Genomic DNA, 21,781 nt, shown 5'->3' with positions numbered 1-21,781 from the left:
CACTACGCTATTTCAAAGTTCCGCAACTCCAGTCCTCAAGGCCCACCAACAGTGCATGTTTTCAGGATTTACGTATCATTGCACAAGTGGTGGAATCATCACCTATGCAAGTGATTAAATTATCACCAGTGCAGTACTAAGGAAATCCTGAAAACATGCATTGTTGGTGGCTCCTGAGGACTGGAGTTGGGGAACACTGCTCTAGGTGATTAACAAGTTTCTTCAATGTGTGAGCAAAAAAAATTGTTAATCACCTTGAATTTGTGCTAGAAAAAACTGATTGGGACAGCACCGGACTAATCACGACTCTGACTATAGTCCCTGGCAAATCTTCAAACTATATTTTCTCTGAAATGCAACAGCATCAACAAGATAAGTATATTTTCTCATGGTTGTAATTGTACTTAGAAGCCTTGCTGTTAGCTTTATAGACTAACATTAAAGAGAACCTGGCAGTAACACTGTTAAAAACAATAGTATGGAATGGGACAGTGTTAAACATTCTGAAAAATATCAATTACTGCACCATCCTCCGTGCTGAAATTTGGTTTTTATTGATATTCAAAATTAGATGTGAAGGTGCACTGTTGGGGCGTATTAGTGCCCTTGTAATCTTTGATTCCTTGTCAATTCTCCCCACCATCGCCACCTCCACTTCTTGATTGACTGGGGAAACAAACGCATGAAGAAGGGGGAAGACGATGTCGGCGGGAAAAAGTGAAGAGGAGCCATAGACTACAGTGTACTGATACACCCACTCGTGCACTTGCAAACCCAATTTGCAAATCAATAAAAGAAGAATTTCAAAGCAATGTATGGATGAAGCTGTAATAAGCATCTTTACTTTTACACTGCATATTCCACACTATGTCTCCTTGCACAGGGGTAGTGTTAGTGACAGGTTCTTTTTAAGGATTATTGATGTAAAACCAGTAAATGACATTAAGAAAAAAAAATGAAAGTTAAGAAGGAAGAATTTAAACAAAATTCCAAGTAAAACTAGTCAGCATTCAGACTTCTATTTATCACAGATTACATAATTTGTCATACTCCTTTTTCTGTTGCAGCCATAGGGTGCCTAGACAACCAACGTGTGAATACTAGCCACAATGTCCCTCAATGTCTTTCATTTCTGGTCACAATTTCTTTTGTGCATGGAAAAACAAGTCACCTTTAAATAATTTCCCATCTCTATCCATGTAATTTTGCTTCCTGTACCATCATTACCTCGCTTCTAGCAGAATAATCTGTAGTAAACTCCTTTTGGTAAGAGGCAGCTGCAAAAGGCTTATGTAGTGGTGCACACTCTAGATGGGTGAGTACTAAAATGCTCGGGATCTCGGTACTCGAGTTCAGCAGATTATATGCTCTGAGAGGACTTAACTGGAGTAACGAGTATAATGGAAGTCAGTGATTGGGCTGTTTGCCTCTCCACCCACATACAGGCAGACATAAAGGCTATGTGCGCACAGTGCGTTTTTCGCGGCGTTTTTGCGCGTTTTTGGCCTCAAAACTGCAGGACTTTGCTTCCCCAGCAAAGTCTATGAGTTTTCATTTTTGCTGTCCGCACACATCTGTTTTTTTTACCTGCGTTTTTGAGTTAAAAAAAAAAAATGGACATGTCAGTTCTTTCCTGCGTTTTTCTGCGTTTTCCCCCCATGCCATGCATTGGAAAAACGCAGCAAAATGCAGAGATCAAAAACGCAGCAAAACGCAGCCAAAAACGAACCAAATCGCGGCAAAAACGCATGCGTTTTTTGATGCGTTTTTTCGACGCAGGTGCGTTTTTGTGCGTTTTTAGCAGCCAAAAACGCACAAAAACGCAGCGTCAAAAAGATGCAGTGTGCGAACCTAGCCAAAGAGTGCATTTGCAGCAGGAGGGAGGACAGGTTTTTTTCTTTTGACACACTACACCTGAAAACATTGCTTTAACTCCAGTGAGAGCCATTCAGAGACTGCGAATGGCTCTCCCTGGGATGCCTGCACACATCATGCAGTGAAGCAAGCCTGTGTTATGTTCATTGCTTCACGGATGAAACTTCCGTGCATCTGCAATACTCGAGCACACTGATGCTTGATCGAGTAACAAGCAGTGCCAAGCACGCTTGCTGATCAATAGTGCACACATCATGCAACGCAGCAAGCCTGTTCGTAGTGGTCGTTGTTTCACGGATGAAACATCCGGGCACTCAATATACTCGTCTGAGCTCCGCGAGGACCCAAGCACTGTGATGATCAATTGAGTAACGAGCAGTGCTGAGCAGGCTTGCTCATCACTAGCGCACACATCTGTATGAGTTCCTTAATCTAACTCTATTTACTAAGATCTAATAATTATTACTACCTAATAATTATTACAATTCAATTCTAATGCATTATCAGCCTCACATTAAAAATCATAGATAGTGTACGGAAATAGGGTGGCTAATCACTTCTTGGCAAAGACGTCTACTACATTCACAAAGTACAAGAACAGCAAGATGAAATTACATCAGGGACGTCAGCACTGGGATGACAGAAGAAAATGATAGTCAAGAGTTTCTTTTGCAATGTCACTGGTTTCTTGGAAGGTGTGATTGACAGTCACATGTGTGAGCCTTAGAGCATGTTTATGTCACCCTTTCACACTCTCTTCCATACATAGACTTAGGAATATACTTCAGTGATGTTGTAACCAGCAAGCAAATATTTTGGCTTGGTAGTCCTGAATGAAGAATGTTCTAGTGCTTCAAAATAAAAGACAAATGTTAAAAGGTCTCTTCCAAAAAAAAATTAATATATATCATCTATGCACAAACCAATTTTGGGCTTAGTAGTCCATGGCTTTGTGACCAGTTTGCCAATATGGTCCCCCTGCTAGTATACCATATCACAAGTTTGTGAACTATAAGACTTCTAAACATATGGATACCATTTTTTTAAATAAATATCAATTTCTCTTCATATATCTGTTACGGCAAGGGTGGGGAACCTCCGGCCCGCGGGCCGTATACAGCCCGTCACGACTTTTTATGCGGCCCCCAGGCACATTTCCAGGGACCGCTGTGCTCTGGCAGCAGCCGCGCTTTTCCCGGCTGCCGGCCCTTTAAATCTCACTGCCTGATGCCTTGAGGGTAGATGCTAGAATGTACGGGCTCTATCCAGATCCTGACTTCCAGGACCTGACTGCAGCCCATACATTCTAGGCTTAACCCCGGCCTGTGCTAGTGTGCTCTCTGCTCTGGTGGGCGGGGTAATCAGCACGCTGCGATATGTCACAGAAGAGCTGCAGCAGATTTACCAGCCTCCCGGACCTGCTGTCTGCGTGACTCCTCCTCCCCCTCACTGTGAGTACGCAACCCATCGCTACCCCCCCAGCTAAGTGCTGTGTACTCCCTCGTGCTGTGTGTACCCCTCAATGCTGTGTACCCCCCAGTGCTGTGTACCCCCTCGTGCTGTGTACCCCCTAATTCTGTGTGTATCCCCTAATGCTGTGTGTATCCCCCAGTGCTGTGTACCCCCCCAGTGCTGTGTGTACCCCCTAATGCTGTGTGTACCCCCTAATGCTGTGTGTACCCCTTAATGCAGTGTGTACCCCCTAATGCAGTGTGTACCCCCTACTGCAGTGTGTACCCCCTAATGTTGAGTACACCCCTAGTACAGTGTGTACCCCTTAGTACTGTGTGTGCTCCCCTAGTAATGTCTGTATCCCTTGGGTGATGTCTATGCCCCCCCAGTGCTGTCCGCACCACCTAATGCTGTCCATGCTGCCACCAGTGCTGTCCATGCCACGGTCAGTGCTGTCTGTGCCCCCTTATGCTGTCCGTGCTCCCCAGTGCTGTGTGCCACTCCTCAGTACTATGTACCCCCCAGTGCTCTGAACTTGCTACTGCTGTCTGTACCCTCCCACTGCTTTCTATGCCCCCCAGTCTGTGCCCTCCTGTTGATGTCTATGCTCCCCCAGACTTCTCTGTGTCTCCCTAGTGATGCCAGCTAGTGCTGTCTGTGCTGCCACCTAGTGCTGTCTGTGCTGCCACCTAGTGCTGTCTGTGCTGCCACCTAGTGCAGTCCGTGCTGCCACCTAGTGCAGTCCGTGCTGCCACCTAGTGTAGTCCGTGCAGCCACCTAGTGCAGTCCGTGCAGCCACCTAGTGCTGTCTGTGCCACAGCCAAGGCTGTCCATGCCCCCCTACTGATGTATATGCCCCAGCCGCCTCCTGTGATGCATATGCCCCAGCTCCTCCTGTGATGTGTACTCCCAGTGTCTCCTGTAATTTATGCACCCCAGCCCCTCCTGTGATGTATATGCCCCAGCCCCTCCTGTGACCTATATGCCCCCAGCATCTCCAGACCGAGACAAACCTGGAAAAGCAGCTGTGAGAAACAAGATGATCAATAACACTGAACACACAGTCACACCAAACAGAAGCAGCTCCTGCCTTCACAGTAAGGGTGAGTTAATTAATCGTTTGACCAAATTTTTCAAGTTGATAATGTTGTGCGGCCCCCAAAGGTTAGTAGGAAATTCCAAATGGCCCCCGGCAGTAAAAAGGTTCCCCACCCCTGTGTTACGGTATTATTTCACAAGTCGCTAATAAATTACTTTCAATTGAGAGCTTTTAAAGCAATATAAGAAGGTTTAATTGTTATATTTACATAAAACCACTTGTGTACCGTGAAATATGTCTCTGGGAGAGGAGAAGATGACTGTTCTGTTAAGTTGTAGAATGTGTGTCACAAAGAATTGCGGGATATAATACTCAATTCTCTCTGACTCATTCCATCCTGAAGGCCAAGTAAGGCCAAAAGCTGTTTGGCATTTAGCTAAAGGGTAAAACGAGATTCATATGATAAAAAAACCCACATCGTGTATTAAGGTGCAAGAAAAATGTTGAGTACTGTATGTAGTTACGTAAGCATCTTATCATTATAGATATTGCTATAATATTCCCAGCTCCAATGTTAAAAGTTAGTTCATTCATGATAAAACACTGCCACAAAAATAGTTATGCTACAAATATAGTTCATGTCTAACTAATTTCCTCTTTTCTCATTTCTCTTTCCCTCTCTTTTTAGCCCATACCCATTTGTTTCGATACCGGTATATTACCTACTCTGTGTCCCTCACATGAAGTATCTTTTTAATATGAAGGCATAACACATTAAAAAAGTAACTAATAAAGACTTATTGATTCTAATCCACTAGCTTACTTCATAATTCCCTGGGGTTTATGTCACTCCCAGGTTTTTTTGTGTTGTTTAAATGTTCTTTGAAGCGTTAACTTATAATTAGATTTCATATGAAGGGCTTGTATTATGATCCATATTTTTGTGTGGTTCTTTTATGGATTCCTTGTATTCAGTGTACTGTTTTTGTGTTTTTATCTATTTTTCAATAAAGTTCTTTACCTTTGTATTTATATGTGATTTTAGCCTGCTTCTCATGTTAGGGTCTTAATGTGTTAACCAATGAAAATAGATTCGGGTAGAGTACAATAGGATTCACAAAAAATCTCAAACCCCAATTAAAAAACAAAAGCCCACCCAATTTTACACAAATGATTTATAAAATCAACAGGGATCAGAATATTTATCACAGGTAGAGGAAGGGTCCAGTTTTGTTTATACTCTTCCTCTACCTGTGATAAATATTCTGATCAGCTGTTGATTTTATAAATCATTTGTGTAAAATTGGGTGGGTTTTTATTAGTTTTTAAATGAATATTAATAAAAAGTCATTTATTGGGATTTGAGATTTTTTGTGAATCATGTTAGGGTCTATATCAGAGGTTCCCTCGGGCTGCTTCTTGCAGGATGCAGGCACGTGCTCCCCCTTAACGATCGCAGCCAGTGCAGGGGCCGCAGTCGTCACTGCTTTATTTCAAATTAATGTTTTACGGGTGATGCGCAATGAAGCTCTCTCTGCACTATTGAAATGGCAGCCGCTGGCAAATCAGAGGCAAGCAGCTGATGCATATGAAGTCACCTACTTGCATCTGATTGGCTGCCTTTGGAACAGTGCAGAGAGAGCTTGACTCAGTGCCGCAGCGGCAAAATGTTCATCTGAATGTTAGAAGAAGCACTGACAGCAACTGCGATTGTCAATGGGGGCCCGTGCCTGCAGGCCGCAAGAAGCAGGGAAGAGGACACTGAGGGAATTGAGGACAGTTGAGAAGAATGTTTTTGTTTGTGTGTGTGTGTGTGTGTGTGTAGAATGGCAAAATAGGGGACCAGGATGCGACATTGCTAGTGTGTGTGTGTGTGTGTGTGTGAAAAATGGCACAATAGGGACCAGGATGCAACATTGCTAGTGTGTGTGTGTGTGTGTATGTGTGTGTGTGGAATGGTACAATAGGGGACCAGGATGCGACATTGCTAGTGTGTGTGTGTGTAGAATGGCACAATAGGAGACCAGGATGCGACATTGCTAGTGTGTGTGTGTGTGTGTGTGTGTATGTGTAGAATGGCACAATAGGAGACCAGGTTGGAACATTGCTAGTCTGTGTGTGCGTGTGTGTTTGTGTGTAGAATGGCACATTAGGGGACCAGGATGGTGACATTGCTAGTGTGTATGTGTGTGTGTTTGTGTGTGTGTGTAGAATGTCACAATAGGGGACCAGGATGGGACATTGCCAAAAGAAGATGGTCAGTAAAGGAGACATTACTACAAGAGGAGGACCTGCATGGGCACATTAGTAAAAGGGTACAAGGATGGGCACATTGCTAAAGGATGGGGACAAAGGTGGGGCACATTAGTAAAAGGGGATAACTTTGGGCACATTACTACATGACGGGGCAGGGTGCTACAGGATGGGGACAAAGATAGGGTACATTTGTAAAGGGGCAAGGATGGGCACATTACTACATGATAGGCACTTTACTACAGGATGGGGACAAGGATGGGTATATTACAACAGAATGGGGACCAATAAAAATGTTACTTTGTCCTGCAATCATTGTGGCCCCTCAGGCTATTTTTTTTCTATGTGCGGCCCATACACCCAGCCGAGTTTGACACCCCTGGTCTATATGATATGCTACATCTGTCCTGTACATATACGTGTGACTATATTACATGCAACAGTGTTATTAAGGTATTTGACCTGTCAATTGATTATAGCACAGCTATAATTCCTATAAAATGTTGATAAACAAGCTAAAACATGCTGAGTAGTGATGAGCGAGGACTACTATGTACGTATGTATGTAAGGAGCAGCTGCAAGTCAATAAGGTACAACGGCATTTTTCTGGTAGATTTCCTGGAAAAATGCTCAAGTCCTCATTGTTTTCCATTGTACTCGGGTACTTGAGCCGTGCCCATCTGAACATCCAACTACTCGTTACGAATACAGACCCCCGAGCATGGTAGTGTTCGCTTATCACTAATGCTGTGGTTTCAAATAACAAAAATGTAGAATCTAGTGAAGATGGAAGCAGAAGTGTAGATGTAAATAACAAAGCAAGAGGACTGCATGATGAGCGAGAATTACCATGTATTCGTAGCGAGCAATTGGAAGTCAATGAGGGACTACAGCATTTTTCCAGAACATTTTCCAGAAAAATGCTCGAGTCCCCATTGATTTCCATTATACTGGGGAAGTCGAGTTGTGCTCCTCCAAACATTCAACTGCTCGTTACGAATACAGAGCACCCGAGCATGGTAGTTATTCCTGATCCCTAATGCTGAGGTTTTAAGTAACAAAAGTATAGAATCTATAGGTGGAAGCAGAAATGCACATGTAGATTACAATGCAGAGGACTGCATGATAAATGAGCACTACAATGTTCTTGTAACGAGCAGTTGGAAGTTAATGAGGAACTAGAGCATTTTTTCAGAAGATTTCCTGCAAAAATGCTTGATTCTCGATTGATTTCCATTATCCATGGGTACTCGAGTCGCACCCATCCGAACTTACAACTGTTCTTTATGAGTATTGAGCACCCAAGCATGATAGTGATCGCTCATCACTAATACTGAGGTTTCAAGTAACAAAAGTGTAGAATCTAGTGAAGATGGAAGCAGAAGTGCACAGGTAGATCACAATGCAAAGGACTGCATGATGAGCGAGCACTATCATGTACTCGTAACAAGCAGTTGGAAGTCAATGAGAGACTAGAGCCTTTTTACGAAAGTGCACATGTAGATCACAATGCAGAGGGAACTACTGAGATTACATTTAATTTAGCATTGCAGGATTTCTAATGTATAGCACTCCCATTAATAGACAGGTGCTCAGCTTTTCAACAAATACCTGTCAAATAGGAAAAAGTTGTCCTAAGGGACAAAAGAAAACACACAAAGCTGATCGTTTACATGAGAATGAATGTTTTACGTTAGATTGCCTAAAGGTCCAGTCACACTAAGCAACTTACCAGCGATCCCAACAACGATAGGGATCGCTGGTAAGTTGCTAGGAGGTTGCTGGTGAGCTGTCACACTGCGACGCTCCAGCGATCCCACCAGCAACCTGACCTGGCAGGGATCGCTGGAGCGTGGCTACACGAGTTGCTGGTGAGCTCACCAGCAACCAGTGACAAGCCCCCAGTCTCCTAGTTACAGCACACATCAGGTTAATTAACCCGATGTGTGCTGCAGCTACATGTGCACAGAGCAGGAGCCGGCACAGGCAGTGAGAGCGGAGGAGGCTGGTATCAAAGGTAAATATCGGGTAACCAAGGACAGGGCTTCTTGGTTACCCGATGTTTACATTGGTTACCAGCCTCAGCAGAAGCTGGCTCCCTGCTCACTGCACATTTAGTTGTTGCTGTCTCGCTGTCACACACAGCGATCTATGCTTCACAGCGGGACAGCAACAACTAAAAAATGGCCCAGGACATTCAGCAACAACCAACGACCTCACAGCAGGGGCCAGGTTGTTGCTGGATGTCACACACAGCAACATCGCTAGCAACGTCACAAAAGTTGTTCGTTACCAGCGATGTTGCTAGCGATGTTGCTTAGTGTGACGGGGCCTTTAGAATAAAATAAAGTTGTTTTTTTAAGTACGTTCAGTATTTTTAAGTCCTACCACATTTTTCTGTAAAACATTATCATAAGAATGAAAATCTGTGGTCTGCCTTTAAGTAGGTTTCAAAACTCTCACTTCCTGCCAGTGTGCAGCAATCTCATTTACATTTCTTCAACTGAGTCACTGAATAAACTGCAAAGCCAACAGTGACTAATAAAAGTCCTAATGATTGAAATACCAAATTATCAATGAGTCAGAATTCATTTTTCGTAGTTGTGAAAGTTGGTAGAAACGCTTTTAATGCATGTGCTAATTTATTATTTGTGCACAGCTGTAGAACGTACGGACATTTTGCGGTTTTTACGAGCCATTTTTTTTTTTAACTCCATAGACTGCATCCAAGAAAAGTGATCATAATAAGCCGTACCAAACGTAAGTCTTTCAACCGCTAGTGTCAAAAAGAAACCAGCTTTTGAATAAAATCGGATGTTCTTTCAAGAAAGAAGAAAATGCTGCTAATACTATTCATGAGAGTACGAAACCGAAAAAACATTTGATCGCCATGGCACCGTGCATTCGGTTGACTTAAAAGACTTGCAGGCACAAGGTTCATGTGCGAGTCATGTTTCATTTTAATGAGGTGTACAAATGATCCCTGTAAAAATTAAATCAAATGTATGTCTCTTGCTTTTAGAATGTATTCCCTAATATCAAGGTGGAAACAATATTCTATGTCTTTTGAACATCGAAGATCTAGCCATTCACAGGAAATTATCAAGCCTCTAATAAATGTTATCCATTGGGTCTGACCTTACCATCTAATCAAAAATATGTTTCTACTAAATAGATAAATCTGCAAAATATATATATATATATATATATATATATATATATATATATATATATATATTATACACATATATATTATATAGTATCAAAAATGTTATGGATAACGTGCAGAAGTTAGTCTGGTGATCAGTTGATCGATGAATGAAGTTATGTCTAGCCATGTACTGCATATGGACTAGTCTTAGCTATCAAAATGGGAGATGTTCTTCAACGCTATCTTCTTAGTCCCATTGAGGGAGTGTCAGTGATGTCAATAAATATAAAACTCTCTACTATTAAAGCAATACTCCAGTATTTTTTTTTTTATTTCACCCCTGGAGTCATGCTTAAAATCTAAATTTCCTGCCCCCTGTATTATACTCACCCTTCGGCATCTTCATTTGCTTTCAGAGTTGCTATGGTCAGTCTCGGGCAGTTTGTGACCTACCGGCAGCTTCAATGTTTCATCAATCTCACCGTAGGTCACAACTCAATACAAAATCTAAGAGACTGGCTCTCAAAGACTTGTATTGAGAGTTTGTGTTGGAACTTCTAACTGGCCGGAAGTCAGAAGTTATGTCACAAGGGCTCAATACAAGTCTAAAAAACATCAGAAGGTAAGAATAAGACTGGGGGCAGGGGACTTAGGTTTAAAGCACCACTCAAGAGCTGAAAAAAAATCCTGGAGTGGTGCTTTAAGTCTATATTGCCCAGTAGGGATTGTGAATAAAGATTGTCGTTTTGAAACACCCCTTAATAGAAAACATTTTAATCAAGTTAGGGAATGAAGTGTAAAATTTAAAAAAAAAACAACAGATAATAATTATAATTAAGAAGAACCAAATGCAAAATGCTGAAAACAAAAACAATGATTACCTTTAAATGATGCCTCTCTCTATTAATATACATTTTCCAGAAATCACAGAAGAGTTATTCATGTGACAGTTTGTCTTCATGCTGATAAACACATCGGAAGGTCATTGTGGGAACATGGAAGACTTGGTTTTGTACTCCAGATATGACACTCCAGGCTCTAGAGTAAAATAAAATAAAATAGGTTGGTGGCATGTTGGAAATGGGTCCATTATCTTCAGATTAATATCTATTGTGTGTAGAAGTTAATGTGGACATGTCTGCAGCCCTATGTAAAGCATAGTTTCCCCACCAAAGCTATTGACATTCTCTAAAGGTACCGTCACACTAAATGACGCTCCAGCGATCCCATCAGCAACCTGACCTGGCAGGGATCGCTGGAGCGTCGCTACACGGGTTGCTGGTGAGCTGTCAAACAGGCAGATTTCACCAGTGACCAGCCCCCAGCCAGCAGCAATGCATGGACGTGATGCTGCGCTTGGTAACTAAGATAAATATTGGGTAACCAACCTGATATTTACCTTGGTTACCAGCGCACACCGCTTAGCGCTGGCTCCCTGCACTCCTAGCCAGAGTACACATCGGGTTAATTACCCGATGTGTACTCTGGTATGTGTGCAGGGAGCCGGCACTGACAGCGTGAGAGCGGCGGACGCTGGTAACGAAGGTAAATATCGGGTAACCAAGGAAAGGGCTTTTTGGTTACCCGATATTTACCTTTGTTACCAGGGTCCGCAGAAGCCGGCTCCCTGCTCACTGCACATTCAGTTGTTGCTCTCTCGCTGTCACACACAGCGATGTGTGCTTCCCAGCGGGAGAGCAACAACTAAAAAATGGTCCAGGACATTCAGCAACAACCGGCGACCTCACAGCAGGGGCCAGGTTGTTGCTTGATGTCACACACAGCAACATCGCTAGCAACATTGCTGTTGCGTCACAAAAGTCGTGCCTCAGCAGCGATGTTGCTAGCGATGTTGCTTAGTGAGACGTGGCCTTTACTCTTTGGACAGTATCCTTTTTTCCCTTATGTATATGCGTGTCTTTTCTGTAGTAACATATGGATGTGAAACCTGGATGATAAAGAAACAGGACAGAATAAGAATCAACTCCTTCAAAATGTGGTGCTCGATAAGAATGTTATCAATACCATGGATGGCAAGAAGAACATACAAATTCATTTTGGAACAAATCAAGGTAGACATGTCATGAAACAAGGATCAGCAAGATATGATTTGCCTAATTTAGACACAAGAGAGCAATCATTGGAAAAGGACATACAGTGCCTACAATTAGTATTCAACCCCCTGCAGATTTAGCAGGTTTGATAAGATGCAAATAAGTTAGAGCCTGCAAACTTCAAACAAGAGCAGGATTTATTAACAGATGCATAAATCTTACAAACCAACAAGTTATGTTGCTCAGTTAAATTTTAATAAATTTTCAAATAAAAGTGTGGGTCAATTATTATTCAACCCCTAGGTTTAATATTTTGTGGAATAACCCTTGTTTGCAATTACAGCTAATAATCATCTTTTATAAGACGTGATCAGGCTGGCACAGGTCTCTGGAGTTATCTTGGCCCACTCCTCCATGCAGATCTTCTCCAAGTTATCTAGGTTCTTTGGGTGTCTCATGTGGACTTTAATCTTGAGCTCCTTCCACAAGTTTTCAATTGGGTTAAGGTCAGGAGACTGACTAGGCCAGTGCAACACCTTGATTTTTTCCCTCTTGAACCAGGCCTTGGTTTTCTTGGCTGTGTGCTTTGGGTCGTTGTCTTGTTGGAAGATGAAATGACGACCCATCTTAAGATCCTTGATGGAGGAGCGGAGGTTCTTGGCCAAAATCTCCAGGTAGGCCGTGCTATCCATCTTCCCATGGATGCGGACCAGATGGCCAGGCCCCTTGGCTGAGAAACAGCCCCTTAGCATGATGCTGCCACCACCATGCTTGACTGTAGGGATGGTATTCTTGGGGTCGTATGCAGTGCCATCCAGTCTCCAAACGTCACGTGTGTGGTTGGCACCAAAGATCTCGATCTTGGTCTCATCAGACCAGAGAACCTTGAACCAGTCTGTCTCAGAGTCCTCCAAGTGATCATGAGCAAACTGTAGACGAGCCTTGACATGACGCTTTGAAAGTAAAGGTACCTTACGGGCTCGTCTGGAACGGAGACCATTGCGGTGGAGTACGTTACTTATGGTATTGACTGAAACCAATGTCCCCATTGCCATGAGATCTTCCCGGAGTTCCTTCCTTGTTGTCCTTGGGTTAGCCTTGACTCTTCGGACAAGCCTGGCCTCGGCACGGGTGGAAACTTTCAAAAGCTGTCCAGGCCGTAGAAGGCTAACAGTAGTTCCATAAGCCTTCCACTTCCGGATGATGCTCCCAACAGCGGAGACAGGTAGGCCCAACTCCTTGGAAAGGGTTTTGTACCCCTTGCCAGCCTTGTGACCCTCTACGATCTTGTCTCTGATGGCCTTGGAATGCTCCTTTGTCTTTCCCATGTTGACCAAGTATGAGTGCTGTTCACAAGTTTGGGGAGGGTCTTAATTAGTCAGAAAAGGCTGGAAAAAGAGATAATTAATCCAAACATGTGAAGCTCATTGTTCTTTGTGCCTGAAATACTTCATAATACTTTAGGGGAACCAAACAGAATTCTTGTGGTTTGAGGGGTTGAATAATAAATGACCCTCTGAATAAACTTTTCACAATTTAAAAAAAAAATAAAAAAAGAAATAACATTCTTTTTTGCTGCAGTGCATTTCACACTTCCAGGCTGATCTACAGTCCAAATGTCACAATGCCAAGTTAATTCCGAATGTGTAAACCTGCTAAATCTGCAGGGGGTTGAATCCTACTTGTAGGCACTGTAATGGTCGACAGAGTAGAAGAAACAAGGTGAAGAGGAAGACCAAAAACCCCATGGCTTCATACTATCAAGATAACAGCGAAGAAGACCCTGGTGGACATATCTAAACTTGCACAAGATCGCTCTTCCTACAGAGTGTTCAAACATCGAGTCGCCATGGCTAAAGATCGAGCTGAAGGCTATTAAAAAATATATATATATACACCGTATATGCATGCCATCCCTTAGTTCAAGCATATATTCCAATTTAGCTGAGACTCGGGAGTCATCTTTCATATCTTTTCCTGTATACAATACTACCTCTGATACGTATGTGAAATGCTTTTATTTGGTATTGACTTAAGGAGGTTGTGCATACTTCCCTCCTGGAACTAAGTTGCTCCTCTGCTCTAAGGGGTACTTTGCACGTTGCGACATCGCTACTGCAATGTCATTGGGGTCAAATAAAAAATGACACACATCCGGCGCCAGTAACGACGTCGCAACGTGTAAAGCCTAGATGCACTGATAAACGATCGCAAAAGCGTCGTAAATCGGTGATCTGTGTAGTGTCGGTCATTTTCAGAATTTTGTTGCAGTGACAGCTACGATGTTGTTCCTCATTCCTGCGGCAGCACACATTGCTGTGTATGAAGCCGCAGGAGCGAGGAACTTCTCCTTACCTGCCTCCACCGGCTATGCGAAAGGAAGGAGGTGGGCAGGATGTTTACGTCCCGCTCATCTCCGCCCCTCCGCTTCTATTGGCCGCCTGCCGTGTGACGTCGCTGTGACGCCACACGACCCTCCCCCTTAGGAAGGTGGCGGGTCGCCGGCCAGAGCGACATCGCAGGGCAGGTAAGTGCATGAGAAGCTGCCGTAGCGATAATGTTCGCTACGGCAGCTATCACAAAATATCGCATGTGCGAAGGGGGCGGGTACTATCGCACTTGGCATCGCTATCATCGGCTAGCGATGTCGCAGCGTGCAAAGTACCCCTTAGTGTTGTGTCACTTGGCTATCTTGGGCATTGATTACGCCATATCAGCACTGCAGCCAATCAGCGACTGCTGATAGAGTGCAGCCTTCACAATTATATCAAGCAAAACTGTTCTGGCTGATGAGACTGTGAAGGCTACAGCCCACCAGATGACACTGGTAGCCACGTTAGGGACATTATTGGACAACCCTCATTATAATGGACAGAGTGAGCAGGATAAAAAAACTCAACCCCATGGGGTCTCCATCTATAACATTCTACAATTTTTTGGACCTTCTGGAAAATAACAAGTGGTATGATTTCTTAACTTTGGCGAGGCAGTGAAGACACAGCCAGACTGTGTTGGATTTATATGGGAACCCAGGAGGTGTGAAAGACTGCGTGACTCTTCACTGAGCAGCACCGCCCATAGGACTATTGAGGGGTAATTACCATGTAGCCAATGCAGTTCTCTAACCTAGTTTTCAAGACAATGCTAACACTGTTTATACATAGACAAGTTGAGGAACCTACTGCAAGGTACTGTAATATTCAAGTACTAATTTAGTGTAGGAAAATCAAGTGACCGATTCTCTTCATTGGAAAGTAACTGGGCGAACATCACAGGTGTTGAGATGCCCAGAAAGTGATATTAAACAGTAACTTGTGTTTGAAGTTTACGACGCATGATAAAATCATTGACTTCCCTTATGGAAACTCAAGAACATTTACATGAATCTATTTTGAACCCACTTTTATACATACACTTAAGTTTTTCCACTTATTTTACTTCATTTTATCACGCAGTTGACTGAATCATGACGGCAAAAACTACTGAAGATGTGTTCATGCAGAAAGAAAGACGAGACACAAACTATTTATTACAGAACACAAGTCACTGAGGGTGGGGGAAATATGAACACCTAAACAGCTTTTCTATGATGTCTACATAAAAATATCACAGTCACAATAGTATAAATGATGTATGAACTGACATGGGAGGGGATTTTGGATGTGAAACACAACACATTTCTGGAACAAAGAATTAACATTAGAAAATAAAAATACTGTTTAAATGTTGTATATTGTGGATTTTGTTTGAGTGCCTATCATGCTGTGCTCAGATTACATAGCAAAACCTGCTACTAGATTCCCTTTAACCCATCAGTTTAAGTATGGGGGAGACCCACTGAAGTAGGAGGGGGATAAACATACTTCTTGCAGATTATATTCCAATCAGGACCCAAACCCAGGTAGGCATGTATTCCAAACACAGTGATCCAAGTCAGCCATGATTCTGGCAAATAGTATGCAATGTAGTGTCACAGCTCATCTACATTTGCGGAAATCTCAATTTCATAATTAAAAGTCTTAAAAATAAAATAATTGGTTTACGTCTTGCATTCCTGATATTTTTTTTTTTTAAGTTTTCAACAAAAACTAACAAAAAAACAATATTCCTTATATGGCTATAAGACTGGTATTGACGTTGGTGATCTTTTAGCTATAATGCCGCTTGAATATCTGCTGTCAACTATCTTTTCCCCCTTTGCATGGCTTCTGCATGTGTGTTACAGCCTTTTTTCTTTTAAAGGGAATCTGACAGCAGGTTTTTGCTACCTCATCTGAGAGCAACATAATGTAGGAAAGAGATCTTGATTCCAGTGATCTATCACTTAAGGCCGCTTTACACGCTATGACATCGCTGAAGCAATCTCGATGGAGGTCACGGAATTTGTGACGCACATCCGGCCGCTTTAGTGATGTCGTTGCGTGTGACACCTATGAGCGATTTTGAATCGTCACAAAAACGTTCAAAATCGCTAATTGGCCACATGCCCCCCTATTCCCAATTATCGTTGCTGCTGTGTGTACGTGTAGATCGCTATGTGTGACACCGCAGGAACGAGGAACCTCACCTTACCTGTGGCCGCCGGCAACGCGGAAGGAAGGAGGTGGGCGGGATGTTACGTCCCGCTCATCTCTGCCCCTCCGCTTCTATTGGGCGCCTGCTTAGTGACATCGCTGTGACGCCGAACAAACCGATCCCTTAGAAAGGAGGAGGTTCGCCGGTCACAGCGACGTCGCTAGGCAGGTAAGTAGTGTGACAGGTCTGAGCGATGTTGTGCGCCACGGGCAGCGATTTGCCAGTGTCGCACAACTGATGGGGGCGGGTAGTCACGCTAACGATATTGGTAACTATATTGCAGCGTGTAAAGCGGCCTTTAGATTACTGGGTGGCGCCATTCTGACACAATCAAAGGTTTTGGATTTAGCAAAGCAGCAGAGCTGAGTGATCTTCACCGCCCATGCCAGGCTCTCAATAGAGATTGTACATTGAGGTGTCATTAATGGGAGACTGTCCTGTCCATGACATTGTAGTCTAAGCAATGATAATCATTAGGTGATAAAGCTTTTAGTTTTAGTAAATAAAAACACACAGAGGGAGAGGCGTAGTTGATTTTTGTTTTTTAACCCCTACAGCCTGCTGTCCTCAGATTACATAGCAAAACACTGTTGATAGATTCCATTTAACTAAAAGGAGGGTACCAGAATGTACCACACATTTATGGAACTAAAAGATCTTCTGAAATCTCCCACTGAGACCAATCAAGCATCTTTGTTTACATGATGTTTGAGCTTGCTGATATTTTCTGATTCTCACACAGCCTATAGTGCTTTGCCTAAAATTCTGAGCCAAACGTTGTCTCCCTCTTCCTTGTCTTCTTCCCACACCATTACTCTATGAATTGTGTAAGACTTTTTCATATTTTCAGTAAAGAAAGGAAGATTACAAGTTAGTGTATAGTCAAATAAATGCCACTATATTCCGTTAAATAAAATAAAAAATTTCACGTATTTACTAATGTGTCTAATATATATAAAAAAATCATCATTATAAAATACAGACAGAGTAGCTAATATGTACATAGTAAACTTTTTATATACTGTTGGCATTACTTGACACTTTTGCAGTAAAGGTCACTGAACTCAGATGGGATCGTGGACATTCCATTCATCACCTCTCAGATATTTTACTTTTATAAATTCATTCTTTTCATGGAGTAGAAAAAGTCAACACAGTAATCCAAAAAGCAAACAAGCCACATCCTTATGAAATCTGAGCACACCACTGCAGAACAAAGGAGCTTTTTTTCCTTTAGCATTCACTCAGAAATGTGTAGCAAAATATCAACACGGTCACATGCTCTGATCCCTCTATAATGGTGCAGTGGGTGAGCAGACCCCCTGCAAAAGGGAGCATAGTTAACCCGGAAATGTTATTAATAAAAATGTTGTATTTGTATGTGCATGTGTATTGTGTTAGGGTACCCCTAGTGGCCGGGTGGGACGGCTGTCACCACAGTGGGGAGGAGGAGCCGGCAGAGACAAGGGGAGGAGAGAGCAAGGGTGTGAGGAAAAGATTAGATCAAGGGAGCAGTTGTCTCGGGGACAGGAGCGGAGCAGCAGAGCCGGGGCAGAGTGTGGAGCTGAGTGGGCAGAAAGAAAGAAAGAAAGAAGGGAGCTGGAAATCAGGGAAGCCGGTGAGAAAAGGAGCGGGCGGAACCTCATAGTGTGAAGCAGTCCGGTGTGGGTCCGGGCTGTGGGTAGCCAGAAGTGGGAGCCGGGCGAAGTGGAGTAGTCAGGCACATCCCCACTGGAGGGGACGCAAGGACAGGCTTCCCCCAGCTAAGAAAGTGTATCCTCACCTTTATGGCTTTGTTTGGGACTTTGTGAGAAGTAGCATCCGGGACAGCAGTGTGTGCACGTCGGGCAGGGTGTGTGAGCGGAACAGCAGGGGACACCGGAGATAAGGAGGTGGACGCAACCTCAGAGCCTATTCTGCCGGTGTGGGTCCGGTGTATGCTTGGCTGAAGAGTGGGAGCCCGGAGGAAGTGGAGTACTTTGGGCATATCCCCACCAGAGGGTGCGCAAGGTCAGGTTGTCCCCAGCTCCACAGGAATTGTCATCTGCCAGATTTATTGCTGACCAGATTGCTTTGTCTGGACTTTTATCTGTGAAGAATAAAAGAATGTTCGTTCATTGCATTGTACCCTGCCTGAGGAGTGTTTGTGCGCCGGATAACATCTACACCACCACCACACTCTGCCCCACCAAATCATCTCCTGTCCCCATAGTGACGGTGGAGCCAGGGGTAAGCCTGATTGCAAGGGCCACGACTACAAGGCCAGAGGCACCCCTGGCACCCCGTTACATGTGGCGTAGTCGGCAGGATCCGAGTCCCCTGCCAGGGACCCAGGAGGCTGGAGATCGGGTCGTGCCTGAAGCACAGGATCCGGACCAGGATACAAGATTTCCAGTCCTGTGGTGGGAAGAGAACCCAGTACCCGTAGCGTTGGACCGGGTACAAGATGGCGGCAAGGAGGCCGTTATCTGTGAGGAAGAAAAGGCGCGGAAAATTGGCGCCGAAAGAAGAGCCTGGGGCTGGCCGGTGCCGAAGAGAAAGCATGGAGTACTCCGCCCAAAGAGGGGAGGCGCCAGCTCCAGGGCATGGAAGAAGAAGAAAAAGAAGTACCTCAGCGGAGGAGTCAAGATGATGCGTGGGGATGGGGGTGGAGTCTGTTTAAGAGCGGGAAACGAGGACCCGTCTCCACTCTACCCAGTCTCAGCATTGACACCGCCGCCGTTACCAGCAAGATTGTCAGGGGCAGCGACGCCTTCACCACCGAGAGGAGTTGCAGCAGCTGCGCCTGTGGAGCCACCCTACGCCCCTGCGTCCTTCCAGAGGATCCGTCAGCAGCCGGGACAATCCCTGGGGGCATACATCCAGGCCCAAGCGGAGGAATGGAAGAGGGCCTGGCCCCCAGAGTAAGTCACCACTGCTGATCTGTTGTTTAAGTCCGGCGCCGTTTAGCCGGCAGAAGTTCTTTTAAAGTTTCACGGGACGAGCTCCCTTCTGTGTGTTTGTACGGGCAGTCGCCCCATCTAAGACCGGGAGCGCTGTTGCCAAGCCTCCGGGCGCCCATCTAAGACCGGGAGCGCTGTTGAGCCTCCGGGCGCTAGTTGAAAGAAGGACCGGGAGCGCTGCAGAAACCGCCGGACGCGGGACTGGTGGCCGTCCAGAGGAGGAGAACTGGGCACACTGGTGGCCGTCCAGAGGAGGAGAGCTGCGCACACTGGTGGCCGTCCAGAGGAGGAGAGCTGCGCGGGACTGGTGGCCGTCCAGAGGAGGAGAACTGGGCACACTGGAGCCCTCTGTGTGGGTGCTGCGCCTATTGTGGACGGTATTGCAGACTTTACGTGCTTCTGTGTGTTTTAAGTAAGAGCCGTGCCGGGAGGCTCGGGTTTTAAGAGGGGAGGTATGCAGTGGGTGAGCAGACCCCCTGCAAAAGGGAGCATAGTTAACCCGGAAATGTTATTAATAAAAATGTTGTATTTGTATGTGCATGTGTATTGTGTTAGGGTACCCCTAGTGGCCGGGTGGGACGGCTGTCACCACAGTGGGGAGGAGGAGCCGGCAGAGACAAGGGGAGGAGAGAGCAAGGGTGTGAGGAAAAGATTAGATCAAGGGAGCAGTTGTCTCGGGGACAGGAGCGGAGCAGCAGAGCCGGGGCAGAGTGTGGAGCTGAGTGGGCAGAAAGAAAGAAAGAAAGAAGGGAGCTGGAAATCAGGGAAGCCGGTGAGAAAAGGAGCGGGCGGAACCTCATAGTGTGAAGCAGTCCGGTGTGGGTCCGGGCTGTGGGTAGCCAGAAGTGGGAGCCGGGCGAAGTGGAGTAGTCAGGCACATCCCCACTGGAGGGGACGCAAGGACAGGCTTCCCCCAGCTAAGAAAGTGTATCCTCACCTTTATGGCTTTGTTTGGGACTTTGTGAGAAGTAGCATCCGGGACAGCAGTGTGTGCACGTCGGGCAGGGTGTGTGAGCGGAACAGCAGGGGACACCGGAGATAAGGAGGTGGACGCAACCTCAGAGCCTATTCTGCCGGTGTGGGTCCGGTGTATGCTTGGCTGAAGAGTGGGAGCCCGGAGGAAGTGGAGTACTTTGGGCATATCCCCACCAGAGGGTGCGCAAGGTCAGGTTGTCCCCAGCTCCACAGGAATTGTCATCTGCCAGATTTATTGCTGACCAGATTGCTTTGTCTGGACTTTTATCTGTGAAGAATAAAAGAATGTTCGTTCATTGCATTGTACCCTGCCTGAGGAGTGTTTGTGCGCCGGATAACATCTACACCACCACCACACTCTGCCCCACCAAATCATCTCCTGTCCCCATAGTGACGGTGGAGCCAGGGGTAAGCCTGATTGCAAGGGCCACGACTACAAGGCCAGAGGCACCCCTGGCACCCCGTTACAATGGCCAGTCATGTTACTTTATGGGAGAACAAGTTCATTTAGAAGGTAGAAGCGACAAAAAACCCATGAAAATATAACATTTAAAAAGTTAGAAACATTCTGTTAAGATGATATAGTGACAAGTATTGCAATAGATTTCTGCTCTATAACATGCAGCCATAGATCAGACTGCATGTTAACAAGTTCCCACTAATAAAAGGGCTCCTGCCAGAATCGTATTATTTTTCACAAAGCACAGTAAGTCTGTACTATGATTAATATACAGACTAGGCCCAACATAAAGGTTTTTTCTTATACTTTTGTATCTTTTTTAATTTCTATCTACTCTCAGTGCATCTAGCTTCACATAGCTACAGTAAATGGGCTGTCTTATTCTTATCTGCTAAAACTAAATTTTCCAGCAGAACTTGCTTCTCCTTGAACGTGCAGACTCCTTCCTTTCATGTGTGGTCCTCAATAACCCCACTTCTTTGAGTTATTATTAAGCTAATCTAAGTGTAGAATTTACCTTATCTGCACCCTGTATGCTCATGTACAGTAATGGGACTGACGTATTTTATCATTGGACATCTTGTAAAACTGTAAAGGGGAAAAAAGCGCAATAGGGTCTTACCCGGTATGAGGGTGGACAAACAAGACAAAGAAGCACTCACCTGGTGAGGTTGTGCCAGTCACAACCCCTTATGATAGCCTGTGAGTGCCTGGTGGTTTAGCTGCAGCCCCGGGAGAGGAATTTTGTATCACACAGGTAGAAGAAAAGACCGGGTTTATGCCGCGCTGAAAACCACTGATGCGTGTAAATTAAAAGATTTCCTTTTTATTGGATAGTTCCTACGCGTTTCAGAGACATCCGTCTCCTTCCTCAGGAAAAGAAGCAACATGTCAATTGTTTTTGCCATTTGCGTTTTGCACTGCAAAGCTGAGTTTTTGACCAAAGTTCTGCCACAAAAAGGCAGCATTTTGAACAACATAGTGTGAACAAGAAACCCAAATTC

General features: G+C 44.6%; 1 protein-coding gene across 1 annotated transcript in view; it reads right to left on the bottom strand.

The window, feature by feature from the left end:
* BACH2 (BACH transcriptional regulator 2) overlaps nucleotides 1-21,781 on the bottom strand; it is a 367,373-nt gene that overhangs the window by 176,139 nt on the left and 169,453 nt on the right. Inside the window, exon 3 of the mRNA XM_075340126.1 lies at nucleotides 10,653-10,809. Coding sequence (XP_075196241.1) covers nucleotides 10,653-10,685 — 33 coding nt within the window. The 5' untranslated portion in view covers nucleotides 10,686-10,809. The remainder of the gene's footprint in view (nucleotides 1-10,652; nucleotides 10,810-21,781) is intronic.

This window comes from Anomaloglossus baeobatrachus, chromosome 3 (assembly GCF_048569485.1).
Source record: "Anomaloglossus baeobatrachus isolate aAnoBae1 chromosome 3, aAnoBae1.hap1, whole genome shotgun sequence".
Lineage (NCBI taxonomy): Eukaryota > Metazoa > Chordata > Amphibia > Anura > Aromobatidae > Anomaloglossus > Anomaloglossus baeobatrachus.
The sequence above is the reverse complement of the archived record's forward strand: the minus strand, read 5'-3'. Positions and strand labels throughout refer to the sequence as shown.